Here is a 12,044-nt window from a genome sequence, read left to right as displayed (position 1 = left end):
AGTTAAGTGATAGAGATTGTGATTAGTGGTTTCTGTACAAGTTGGCCGGCTAAATCTGTGATAGTAAAATAAATATAATTTAGATTCGTAAATCCTTGGATGTCACTTTTTACGCAACAAATATCGAGTGCAAGGAAAAGTCGAAAGTTGAAAACAGCCTTCCATCAACACCTTACCTCTCATGTGGTACCAGAACTCGAAGGAGCAATCACGTGATGATTTCCTGAAGACAGGGGTGTTGAGGACAGCCATGTCACCCAGAGCTTGTCCTGTCACCTCGATATACATGTAGTGTCCTGAGGGGAATATTTAGTTAGGGGAATATTTAGTTGCAAACACGCTTCCGTTTTACATTCATTAACTAACAAAAAGGAAACTAACAAAAAGCACAACTTAATGATCAGAAACAAATTTAGACTCGATTAGACAACAAAGATCCCAACTAGATAATAACACCCAATAAAACTGACCAGTAGAGTTTCCGTAAGTGTGGTCAGTGCCGGGTCCAGTGTTAACAGACGGTGTCTGGCCTCTGTATCTGGTCCAATCGAAATGATCATCAGGAGAGTTCCAGAGTCCACAGAGACTACCCTCAAACGTGCAACTACCACAGTAGCTCTCATCAGAGGAGTCAGAACAGTCCACCATGAAATCACATTTCTGAAGAGAGGGTAACGTTTTTATTGTTATCATTCTCTGATTCTTCTATGAGGTGCCAAAATTTGTGAAAGGGAAAAGGGTTATCAAAGCATGCGAAGGATTCATTTTCTTTTTGTATAAGCCAGATTCAGTACTGACCTGTTCAGAGTGGACACACTGAGGTGTCTTGTCACACCCAAACTCCTCCTCCGTACACAGGGCCTCCACACTAGGACACTCGTTAAAAGCAATGTCGTCAATAGCAATGTCTCCCTGGTAATTGTCACCGCGGACACCCACAAAGTGGAATTTACCAGGAGTGTAGATGTCCCAGATGGTGGCTGTAGCAAACGACCACGTGTTATCCTAAGATGAAGGGGTCAGAGAAAGTGTTTCGGATATTGTTGTGCGGAATCAAGTTAAAGAGGCAGTAATAACACCATTGCTAAAACCCAGACTCGGAGGACACTCACCACGCTGCTGTTGCGAGTCCAGATGACCCGGTCACCCTGGTTCCAGTACCCAGTACTGGTCTCCTTTACATCCAGCTGTCCTATGTGGGCCCCCTTCATGTGGTACCAGAAGGTCAGGTTACAGTTGTAGTCGTACCAGTCTTTTGTTATCAGCCATGGAGATGAGAATATCGCCGTGTCACCTGACACAGATATTTCAGTTATTTACATTGTGGAACATTAGTTACTGTCGAGCTTTCTAATGGGCGGAGGTTAACAGTCTAAGAAACGATCAGGTATTCCCGCAGGCTTTTTCTATTAGAGTAAATATAAAATAGAATTTTACCTTGGACTCTTGGAATGGAAGCCTCGATGAACATGTAATATCCTAAGTTGTTGTTAAGAGTGTGGTCGTTAGCTGGGCCGGTAGATATGCTGGCAGTTGTACCGTTCTGTCGGTCCCACTCAAAGTGGTCGTCCTCAGGACTGTTGTGGTACCCACACAGTCCGTCTTCGAATGAGCATTCTCCAGGGTTCGTGTAGTTGTAAACTGTGAGTAGAGAACGTTTTGAAGGGGTTAAAAGTAGTACTTTAAGTACGGGGGACGAACGAGTTTAATAAATCAACCGTTTTGTTTAATGAGTAGATGTGCGTGAAAGGGACCTACCAACAGTGCAGTTAGCAAAGTGGATGTCATCAATAGCAATATCCGACTGGTGATCTTTTCCAACAGTAGCGCTGATTTTGATCTGGAAGTCTTTGTGCTCTCCGATATCCACAGTGGCTTGTTGCCAGTCAGTTCCCTGGATTCATAGTAATAAAAACACAAATATTGGCCAGCTTTAATATTTAAAGCTGTAAGGAGATGATACAAATAATTGTTCGCATGATTAGTGATGAACGTTTCTTAGCGCGGATTTTGATAATAATAATGACAATCAGAAGATCCTTATCACAGAGAAAGGAATTTTTAAACTTCTGCTACTTACAGCATCTCCATTTTTGTGCCACTTCAAGTTTTCCACTCTCTTTGTATCATCAGAAGCATCAGTGACGAGGTAAACATCGAGGCTGCCCATGTTAGCGCCGTTCATGCTATACCAGAGCTGTAGTTTGCAGGTGTGCGAAGAGTGACGGTAAGTGTTGGAGTAGATGTTAGCCACGTCACCTTCTACTCTTGGATCAGATGATTCTATGTAGAAGTAGTGTCCTGTGGGTGGTTTGAGGTTAAGTCCGCAAGAAACAGTGTCTAAACTGTATTCCAAATCTTAATATTTGCATATTTAAATTGTGCCTATCCGATGTTACTGCCTAAGAAGACAAGTGAAACTGATAAGCTGTCGTGTTTTACCAGTAGAGTCTCCCGTTGTATGATCGTGATCAGGACCAGTGAACATACTGGGTGTAATTCCTCGCCACCTCGTCCACTCAAAGTTATCCTTCTTATCCTGTACCCAACCACAGATTGAATCCTGTTGGGATTTAGGAATTTTTAGTTGCGATCAAACCAAAACTGTTCTACTTTGGACTCAGAATGTAGTTCCTAGCCAGTCTGTTTAGCCATTATCATCCTCTAAAGAAATCTGTTTAAAACACTTATCCTATCAAACTCACCTCAAAGTCACACTCGCCACAGATATGCTCGTCACTGCCGTCCATACAGTCGTCCCTAAAGTCGCACACGTGGGTGTAGTAGGTGCACTGGGGCACTGCACATGAGAACTGGTCCGTGCGACACAACTTTTCCGCTGAATAGAGAAAACATTTATGAGGGGGAGGATTTATTGTGAAAAAACCTGTACGAAAACCAGATTATTATATATTTATTGAATATTGATAGACTATTCCCTAAACATTTATAGGTTGTACATAAATCGTAACCAAGATTGTAATCTGCAATATCGATACCTTGACAGTTGAGGAACACCATATCGTCGATAGCAATGTCTCCTTGATAGCCCTGGCCAATTTCTCCAATAAACTGGAACTGCACTATGGGAGAGGCTCCCACGTGTTTATTCGCCTGGATCCACACATCACCCTGACTACCTGACAGTTTCCATAGCGATTCTTTTCTTATGTTGTCGTACACGTACGTTCGCTTGGTCAGCTGTAAAATAATACTGTACTTAAACATAAAGGTAACCCGTTAGATGGTGGAACCCCTACTCACCATTCAATTACATTCTTATATATAAATTAAGATATGTTTCTTCATGCTTGAAGGAGGGAGGAGGAGATGTAAATTGTAAAGGGAGGTGATATAAGGGGAGGATATGTATAAGGGGAGGAGGGGGAGGAGGGGCTAGGAGGCGGGGGAGAGGGAGATGTAAGGAGGAGTACTGGAGGAGGAGGGGCTAGGAGGCGGGGGAGGGAGGACGGACAGAAAGGAGGGGGAGTAGTGTTAAACGAACAGATCGTACCTCGAGATTGCCCACGTGGTCCCCGACCATGTGGTACCAGAAGCTGATGTTACACTTGTCCTCGTTCAGCACCATCCAGCTGGTTTGCAGGATTGCTATCTCGCCCTGGGACCGGGGGGCTGACGACTCTATGTACATGTAGTGACCTGAGTGGGAGATGGGTTAGTGGAGACTATTTGAGAACTTGCAAAACAGCATTTTGAGATGTTAATAAGTTTCTGATTAGTTAGTATGGAATATAGCCTTTATAAGGCTTTTAATTTGTGCGAGGCGCGCAATTTATTTGCTCTATCATTTATTTATTTGAAGGCTGAACGTTGTTTTTGAGTTAGCAATTTGGCTTCCGGCCTGCCAGTGCTAGTCGTGACTGTTTCCTAATTCCTGTGCAATAATTGGCTATATTAGAATGAATCGAGTATGCTCAATATCATGATCATCGATATTCTGGGTTTTGAATTTCGGAGAGGTTACTGCATTTACAATAATGAGAGTAATAGATAAACTAGGTTAATGTTAACCTTAAGTAGCTACAATAAAGGACAGAAGGCGGTGGAATGCGAAATGCAATACAAAGCTAAAGTAGAAATCCACCCTCCATATCACATGATCAGAATGAACGAATGTGGAGTATCCAGGTTCTGAGTTTCATGGCAAGGACCACATATCGTGCACATTTGTAGCTGTGTGATAAAGGAGCAGCTACTCGCACAGAGCAAGCACTTTCTGACTGCCGATGTTTCTCGTGTTGCTCCTCGTACTAGTTACCTCGGGGCTCTCAAAGGAGACTTGCCCTAACATCTGCACATTCGTGTACAACAATTCGCACTGGGCGGATTATAATGATCTGCACTTCAGAGCTGACGTGGAGTCTGGAACATTAGGCCCTGGCATTGTGACTGCTGAATTTGTTAGACAGGGTGATCGCATGGACTATGTCTTAGACTTTAGTACTGGTAAGGATTATCCACTTAGGCTTGCCTTCAGTGATTCAGACATGGAAGTGCGGGGACGTTACTCAGGGATTTATTACGGACGCAAAGATCTTGAGATCTCCGAAACAAGTGACTATTTCCAAATAACAGATCAAAACCCAAACAATTACGTGATTATAGTAGGTGATTCTAGATCGAAGAATTCATTCGACTACAATTACGGTTCTGAGGACACTTGGAAAACATTTCAAAGCAATAATGCGCGAGTTCGTGATGTCACGTCGATAACGTTACGCAGTTCTAAAAATGCTGCGGTCTACAAGTACATCTCTATCTGCCCAGATGACACCCCTAGACTGTGCGAAGACGAACTCTCTACAGTAAAAGAAGCTAAGTTAGGTGAACCCTACACTCTCACTTGCTCAGCTACTGGAGCTCCATTCCTTGCTGCCAGCTGGATAAAAGACGGAGAGATAAAACCTAGCTCACACTCCTATGTATCTGATGAGCGGGATCATAAGATCACCTCAGATATAGATATCAGGAGTTTCACAGTAGATGATATTGGTGAGTGGACATGTTCTATCTACAATAAGAATTTCGGAGGCTCAGTGAAAAAGACCCACGAACTCAGATATTCGTGGGAGGTAAAACTTGAAGAATCTCCTTCGGAAAACTTTTACATTCGAAAGGTAAAAGAAGGCACAACATTTGAGTGGATAGTCACAGGATGGCCTCTTGATCAAGTAACCCTACAGTGCGATGATGTTAACGACACACAAATCATAATAGATGCAAATGGACACCGAGCTACCAACCCTCCGTCTGTCAACCTAAAGTTGACTCTTCAAAATGAAGACCAAGTGTCCTGCACCGTGAAAGATGGGACTAAAGTTCTGGGCACTACGAGCATCACCAGGGTGGGATATGGCTGTGTAGTTGGGGAAAGGGGCGTGGGCAAAGATTGTGAAGTCTGTTCGATCGGGGAAACAAGTCTTGAAGGAACACCGGATTGCTTCGCTGCAGAGAGTGACTGTCAGGAGGGATTCTACGGGATTGGAGGAGACTGCGTATCCTGTCCTAACGGCGAATCCAGTCCGACTGGATCTGTAAAGATACAGGAATGTCTTAAAATTAGCAGCACGAGTAACGTTCCATTAGTAGTTGGGGCAAGCATAGCAGCTGCGTTATTCACAGCAGGCCTTATCCTACTCCTCCCAAGACTGAAACAAGTATACAAAAGAAGGATGAGTAAAAGAAGGGACCTGGTGCAGAAGAAGGTGACAAAGAAGATGACGTAAAGAAGACTCAGGAGCCTTGTCCTGAAGTTACAAATGCTGAAACGGACTGTGCTACAACGAATAACCAAGAGATGGTAGACATGAAGACAAGAAAGGTAGAAAAGAATTGCATCTCCGACAGTCTGGCATATGAAGACGGTAATCAGGAATACTACTTTAAGGGAACCGCCTGTGAGAAGAGAGCACCACCTTTACCACCAAGAAAAGAAAGACCTCCCAGGGAAGTAACGAAGAAAAGACAGCGAAAACTCGTAAAAGAAAATCCCCCCGGAAGTCTCAATTTCAACAGGACTTAGAGGGCAACCTGGCTTCAAAGGCACAAGTGGCATCAAAGGCCCCGGACGGATTTTACATAGACAACACGGTTGTTCCAGAAGATGACCACTATTATGAGGATCTGGACAATCAGAATATGGCTCTTCCTGAGAATGGAGACAGCGACTCTTGGTAGACGACGATCAGCAGACAAAGAAAGAAGTTCCACGAAGATAGGTAAGACTGATATCAACATTCCAACTTACCTATTTCTGAAGCAGCACTCAGGTTTTTATAATTATGGCGGGGTTCGGGGTTCCAGCCTCATCTTTATTCATCTCCAAAATAAAAATCTAAAAGTGGAACTTGGAACCCCCACTCTTGATACTGAAATCTAACAGATTCAAAAAGGTTGTTAATAGATGATTTAACAAGTTATAATTCGCAGAGTGTTACGTATTGAAGAACTAAAGAGTGAAGAGCGTGTGTCAATAGATCCTATTACTCGGATATTACTACAATTAAACATAGAGGAACCTTTAGTATAATTCAAATCAAGTAAAGGGAGACAATGGTAAACATAGAGGAATCTATAGTTTAATTAAAATCAAGTAAAGTGAGACAATAGTAAAGTATTTTTACTCGATGCCCACTTGGAAGGATCGCGTGTAAATTTTCAACTAAGACTGTGATAAATAGTAAGTCAAGTTTTTGAATACCTTACTCTGGATTATTATGACCGGGATAAAGTGGCGGGTTTAGGGTAATTTCGCCATATTTTTCCCGAACCACATTTTCACCGGTCGTTAATAAACCCGCCGTCTCAGCTTTTAGGGTTCCCAAGGGGTATGGGTGCTCATATTTTAATCGTTGTCTTATACTCACTAAAGAAGACTATTGGGACACTTGTTGTAGGTTTTTCGACTTCATTTGGCTAAAATTGCAAAAAATTCACCTTTTTGCCCAATTCTTGTCATATATCCTTATTGTCAAAGTTGATTTAAATAGGCCAATTTTTAATTTCTTAGGTATTGACTATCTCTACATAATGAAATAGGACTCAAAGTTAAAGTAACAGTTAAATTAAAACTTGAATTAATTAAAACTGTCAATATCATGAATCAGTTTCATCAGTCACGCTTCTAATGTTAAAAATTATTTCCATCTAGTTTGATTAACCACAAGTCATTATTTCTGTCTACTTTCAACAATTATTGATAATTCGACTTGTTTCACAAGTTTTAGCAATGCGAAAATTTCTAAACTTGCTTATCTCTAATAAGGAAATTTACACCTGAGACAAAATTTTTGAATCTAAAATTGAAAGGTTGGACACCGGTAAAATGGCGACCGGGGAAATGTGGTGGGTTTTGAGCAATTTCGCCATATTTTTCCCGAACCATATTTTAACCGGTCGTTAATAAACCCGTCGTAATAATCCCGAGTAAGGTAAGCAGATTGTTTAGAGGAAAATCTGTGCGATGAAGGCTGAAGACGCCGTGTTTACTGAATACAAGAATCGATAATTACTTATTACTTGTTAGATGTGATTGCTTTTTCTTTCTTTTAAAATGGTCCTATTTTATTGATTGTCTGATATTTACCGATTTGTTAAATTTGATTTTATATTCTTTGTATCATTATCTTAAAATTTTCCGATTGTTATGTAAGTGTTTTACAAAAATTTCTTCAAAAGATGTTTCATTTGCTCAATCTTGTTTAAACACACAAATCTCACCTTCTTGAGTTTTGAGGGTATGATCAGCGACGGGTCCGGTGTGAATGGATGGAGTGTGACCCTTCTGTCGGATCCAGTTGAAGTCATCATCCCTCTCAACGTCTCTGAGGTCGCACAGTCCGTCCTCGAAGTCGCAGCTTCCCGGGGGATCTATAGGAGGAGGAGTTGGGTAACAAGGTCAGGTTAAGAGGAAGAAATCATAAAATTAAATACATAACATAAAATGAAAAACAGCAAATTTTATTTTAAATCCCACTCGTGCTTCAAATCAAAATTGATCTGTAAATCGACTATCATAATTAATCCGCCGTTTAAAAATGAAGTCAAAGTGACCCTGCAGCGAATATTGACACTTACTATTGACAGTGAGTTTGGCGATCTTAGACTTAGCAACACTCTGAGGGTTTTTAGCGAGGCATCTGTAGTTACCAGCAGTATCCTTCTCCACGTTGGTGACAGTCAGAACGAAATCATGTGATAGTGAGTAACTGAAAAGTTCGAAGTGAAACTTTCTCATCAGCCATCTCGCTTGAGATTTGTACATTATCAAGTGGATAATTCTTAATCGAAGTTCAGCTGAATTGAAATAAATTAAAACTTGCTGTCCGAGAGTAATGACCCCCCATAAAAAACTTACTGTCCACCAATGGCGATGTCAACCCCGTCTTTTTGCCAAATGATGTTAGGTGTTGGCACACCAGTGGCTTTGCAAGCAAAAGTGACATCATCTCCAAGTAAAACTGTCTTCGGCATTGGGTTAACCGTTATAACAGCTTGCTGTGGTGGTCCTAGGCATGGTTACAGTCAGGACTCAGGATCGTGTCAGAGGATCAATTATATTAGATACCACACAATATACACATTCAATTTCAATATTATAAAACCAATTTATGTATCTAGAACAGAAAAAGAATGTAAATCATTGAAAGCTATACCGTGGTCACAGCCAACGTAAGATATGTCATCAACAGCAAGGAAGCCAAGGACTGGCCCTCCAGACTCTCCTCGTAGCTCCAACCTGAAGTTAACTCTTGCTCCGATAAGGATCTCTGCCTTTGTCCACTGCTTCTTCTATAAATAGAACAATTATGATCTGGCAAAGCACTATATAAGCGATAAAATCTATTTATTCTTTCACCTTATAATTGTATTTTACGAAGTGGACCAGAAACTGTATAAATGTGTCTCTGCAGTGTTCTCAAAGTCAAACTAACCGAGTTTCCGTTCCCAGCAACATTCCACAGCAAGATGTCCCCATTAGTTGTCTTCAGATGGAGGGTGATGTTACCCACAGTATTCGTGCCCCAGATAGCATAGTACAGGGACATCTTGCAGCCATTGTCGGAGGAGGCGAAGTTAGGAGAGACAAGGGAGGCGAAGTCGCGCCGCTTCAGCTTGATTGTCTCCACCTCTATGTAGGAACCTCCTTTTCCGGTGGTGTGGTCAGTGAAGCCGTCCTGACCAGTTGTTCGGTCCCAGATTCCTACTGCTGACTCCATGTCAGGCAGCCAACCGTTCATATCATCGTCAAAACTACCCGCTCCTGTAGACGAGATTTCATAATTAAAGGATTTACAAAGTTTATTGTTATTATGGTATGATAACACTTATCATAATGGTGATACTATCAAAAGAGCTGCAGACATTGAAACACCAAATAGAACTTTTATGGGCCCCATTTCATCAACACTCACCGCATTGGGCCTCGTCTTCTCCATTTCCGCACTGTTTGGTAAAGTCACAGACCTGATCCTTGTTAAGACAAGACCCGGTCGGACAGGTGAACTCGTCCTTCAGACAGTACGGTGTAACTGAGGGGTGAACTGTTAGAGGGGTCCTTGACAAGGCAACTGATACAATTACAAATAAGGGGAGAAGCATTAACCATTCTACTATCTATACAATATTACCTTGGCAGCCAGTGAGTTGCAGATCGTCTACTCCGATCACAGAGTTGAAGCCCTTCTTAGAGTTGGCCTGTATCTGGAACATCAGAGTGTTTCTGTATCCGAGTTCTGAGGAAAGAGCTATTCCTTTCCATCCGTTACCTTGTGGGATCCTGAAAATTAGCAGTGTAGTGATATCGCACGAGGTCCAGTAAAAAAACGACGTCAAACAAATATACAGGATGGTGTACCTTTATGGTCATGATTTGGACCATTAACTAAAATAAGTTCAAATGCCATAAATAAACTAATTTCATATTCATCACAGGAATTTCGATTAAATCTAAGACATCACTTACTTTGACCAGATAGTTTTCCATTTCGGGACAGCAGAAGCCATGTCCCTGACTCTGACCTTGATGGGACCAGCAGTGCCGTTGAGATGGTAATAGAACTGCATCTTGCAGGTATCATAGTAGCTGGCATACTTCACCCGGTAGAGTGGCGAGGTTATGGTCGCTGAGATGACAGGTCCGGGGTTGTTGGCTTGCAGAGCTAGGATGTAACCTGAGGAGTTTACATTTCAGATCACGTTATCACAATTCGTTATGGTTGTGATTGCAAACAAAACTGTTATCAGTGTTACGGAGATATCAAACACAGAATTAGAGATAAACTCACCCTTTCCACTTGTAGTATGATCAGTGAGTCCACTGTCCTTGGTTCGTTCAAAGTAAAAGGAAGGCTTGTAGCTGAGTTTCAAACCACAGAGATTGGTCTCAAAGTCACAGGATCCAACAGCAATAAATAACTGTGTTTGTCCTGTAGCTTCACTGAAACCATTACTGATCTTCACCGTGTATACTCCCGAGTCTTCCGCTGCAGTTGCCATGATAGACAGAGACCCTGCCAAACATTAGAATTAGAATCATTAGATTAAAAGTTGAATTATAAACGTTCTCATGTGTTGCAATGTCAACTATTTCAGACAACTCACAACCGAATACCAAAATACCATTGAAAATGAACTAACCGTCCATGCCGACTGAGAATCTAGGAGAAGTTGGCAGAGCATCTCCATCTTTAGTCCAGGTAACATAAGCTAGTGGAGCACCATCGTAAGTGAAGTCCAGAATCACATCTGTATCCACACCGACTGTTTTGTTAACAGCCATGTCCTTGATGGTCAGGTTGGCGCTTGGTCCCATGGCACAGTTGGAGAACTTAATGTCGTCCAGAGCTATATCACCCTGACTTCCCAAACCCTTGGTCGCTACGAACTCGATGTAGAAGTTCCGTTTGTGTCCGATCTGAGCAGTGTCGTACATCCAGTCACTGCCTTGTTCCGTATCCTTCTTCCACAAAGAGGTCTTCACTGTAAATAATATCAGGGTAAGGCAGGTTATCAGGGGGCAAATTCATAATTTTGTACGGATTGATAAAGGAAAGATTTGAACTAAAATAATGTTCAGACATTCTAGTGAGAACCACAAAGAGAACCTACCATCGTTTTCATCGACAATGAAAAGCTCTAGAATTCCCATATTCTTTCCCTTCATGTGGTAGTAGAAGTCTATCTTGCAGGTAGCACTACTCTCCATGAATACTGGACTTGTTAGTAATCCTTGCTCTCCTTGTCGAACACCCAGATGGGCTTCGAATAGCATGTAGAAACCTGATATTTGAACATTTACTAAAACATATTCAAACATAAATTGAAATTTAGGAACCAACATCTTAAAATCTCAAAATATTAACGCTAAGAGACCATGATGAAAATCAAGGCTCTCAGTCAGCTCTGGTGTCAAGTATTATATGTAGAAGGGGAACAGCTACAAGTTTGAACTAACCGTTAGCTTTGCCAGTAGTGTGGTCAGTATCAGGGCCGGTACCGTTAGTAAAAGTAGATCCTCTGAACCGGGCCCAGAGCCTGTAGTTCTCAGGGGAGGTCCAACCACAATAGTCCCTCTCAAAGTCACAGTCTCCACAGCTGTTCTCGTCTGTACTGTCACCGCAGTCATCGTAGAAGTTGCACACTTTGTAAGGGGTGATACACCTGATAGGGTTGAGGTTATAACTAGAAGGTGATCGAGCACTAAATTCAGAAATAATTAGACCCAAAGATCTATGTCTAAAAACACCAATACAATTTCTACAGGAATACTCCCATAGAGTTCACGAACTTAGGAGTAGTGAGGCACATGAAATCCTTGTCGTTACAGAGCGGAGTTATGAGACAGGTCTTTACAGAGATGTCGTCGATGGCAATGTCTCCGGAGAAACTTTTCCCACTAGTACCCACAAACATGAACCGAGCTGCGTCGTGTTCGTTAATAACAGCTGAGCCCTCTTTCCAGGCGTCTCCTTGATCTCCTTTCTCCATCACTATCGTCGTGTTACCTGCCCAGCAAGAGGTTA

General features: G+C 42.0%; 1 protein-coding gene across 1 annotated transcript in view; it reads right to left on the bottom strand.

Moving 5' to 3' along the window:
- The window catches only part of LOC134826818 (MAM and LDL-receptor class A domain-containing protein 2-like), a 93,173-nt gene that overhangs the window by 73,506 nt on the left and 7,623 nt on the right, over positions 1-12,044 (bottom strand). Inside the window, exons 19-42 of the mRNA XM_063839319.1 lie at positions 11,810-12,026; positions 11,477-11,682; positions 11,131-11,301; positions 10,660-11,001; positions 10,308-10,532; positions 9,986-10,193; positions 9,651-9,799; positions 9,435-9,551; positions 8,955-9,283; positions 8,676-8,811; positions 8,378-8,528; positions 8,098-8,228; positions 7,741-7,890; positions 3,515-3,660; positions 2,961-3,201; positions 2,706-2,839; positions 2,443-2,563; positions 2,081-2,301; positions 1,759-1,894; positions 1,438-1,641; positions 1,113-1,294; positions 799-1,005; positions 471-660; positions 177-296 (exon numbers count right to left, since the gene is read on the bottom strand). Of these exons, the coding sequence (XP_063695389.1) occupies positions 177-296; positions 471-660; positions 799-1,005; positions 1,113-1,294; positions 1,438-1,641; positions 1,759-1,894; positions 2,081-2,301; positions 2,443-2,563; positions 2,706-2,839; positions 2,961-3,201; positions 3,515-3,660; positions 7,741-7,890; positions 8,098-8,228; positions 8,378-8,528; positions 8,676-8,811; positions 8,955-9,283; positions 9,435-9,551; positions 9,651-9,799; positions 9,986-10,193; positions 10,308-10,532; positions 10,660-11,001; positions 11,131-11,301; positions 11,477-11,682; positions 11,810-12,026 (4,434 nt within the window). The remainder of the gene's footprint in view (positions 1-176; positions 297-470; positions 661-798; positions 1,006-1,112; positions 1,295-1,437; positions 1,642-1,758; positions 1,895-2,080; positions 2,302-2,442; positions 2,564-2,705; positions 2,840-2,960; positions 3,202-3,514; positions 3,661-7,740; positions 7,891-8,097; positions 8,229-8,377; positions 8,529-8,675; positions 8,812-8,954; positions 9,284-9,434; positions 9,552-9,650; positions 9,800-9,985; positions 10,194-10,307; positions 10,533-10,659; positions 11,002-11,130; positions 11,302-11,476; positions 11,683-11,809; positions 12,027-12,044) is intronic.

Source organism: Bolinopsis microptera, chromosome 2, assembly GCF_026151205.1.
Source record: "Bolinopsis microptera isolate Bmic1 chromosome 2, MBARI_Bmic_1.0, whole genome shotgun sequence".
Lineage (NCBI taxonomy): Eukaryota > Metazoa > Ctenophora > Tentaculata > Lobata > Bolinopsidae > Bolinopsis > Bolinopsis microptera.
Note: the sequence above shows the minus strand (reverse complement) of the source record. Positions and strands in the feature narration are given on the sequence as shown.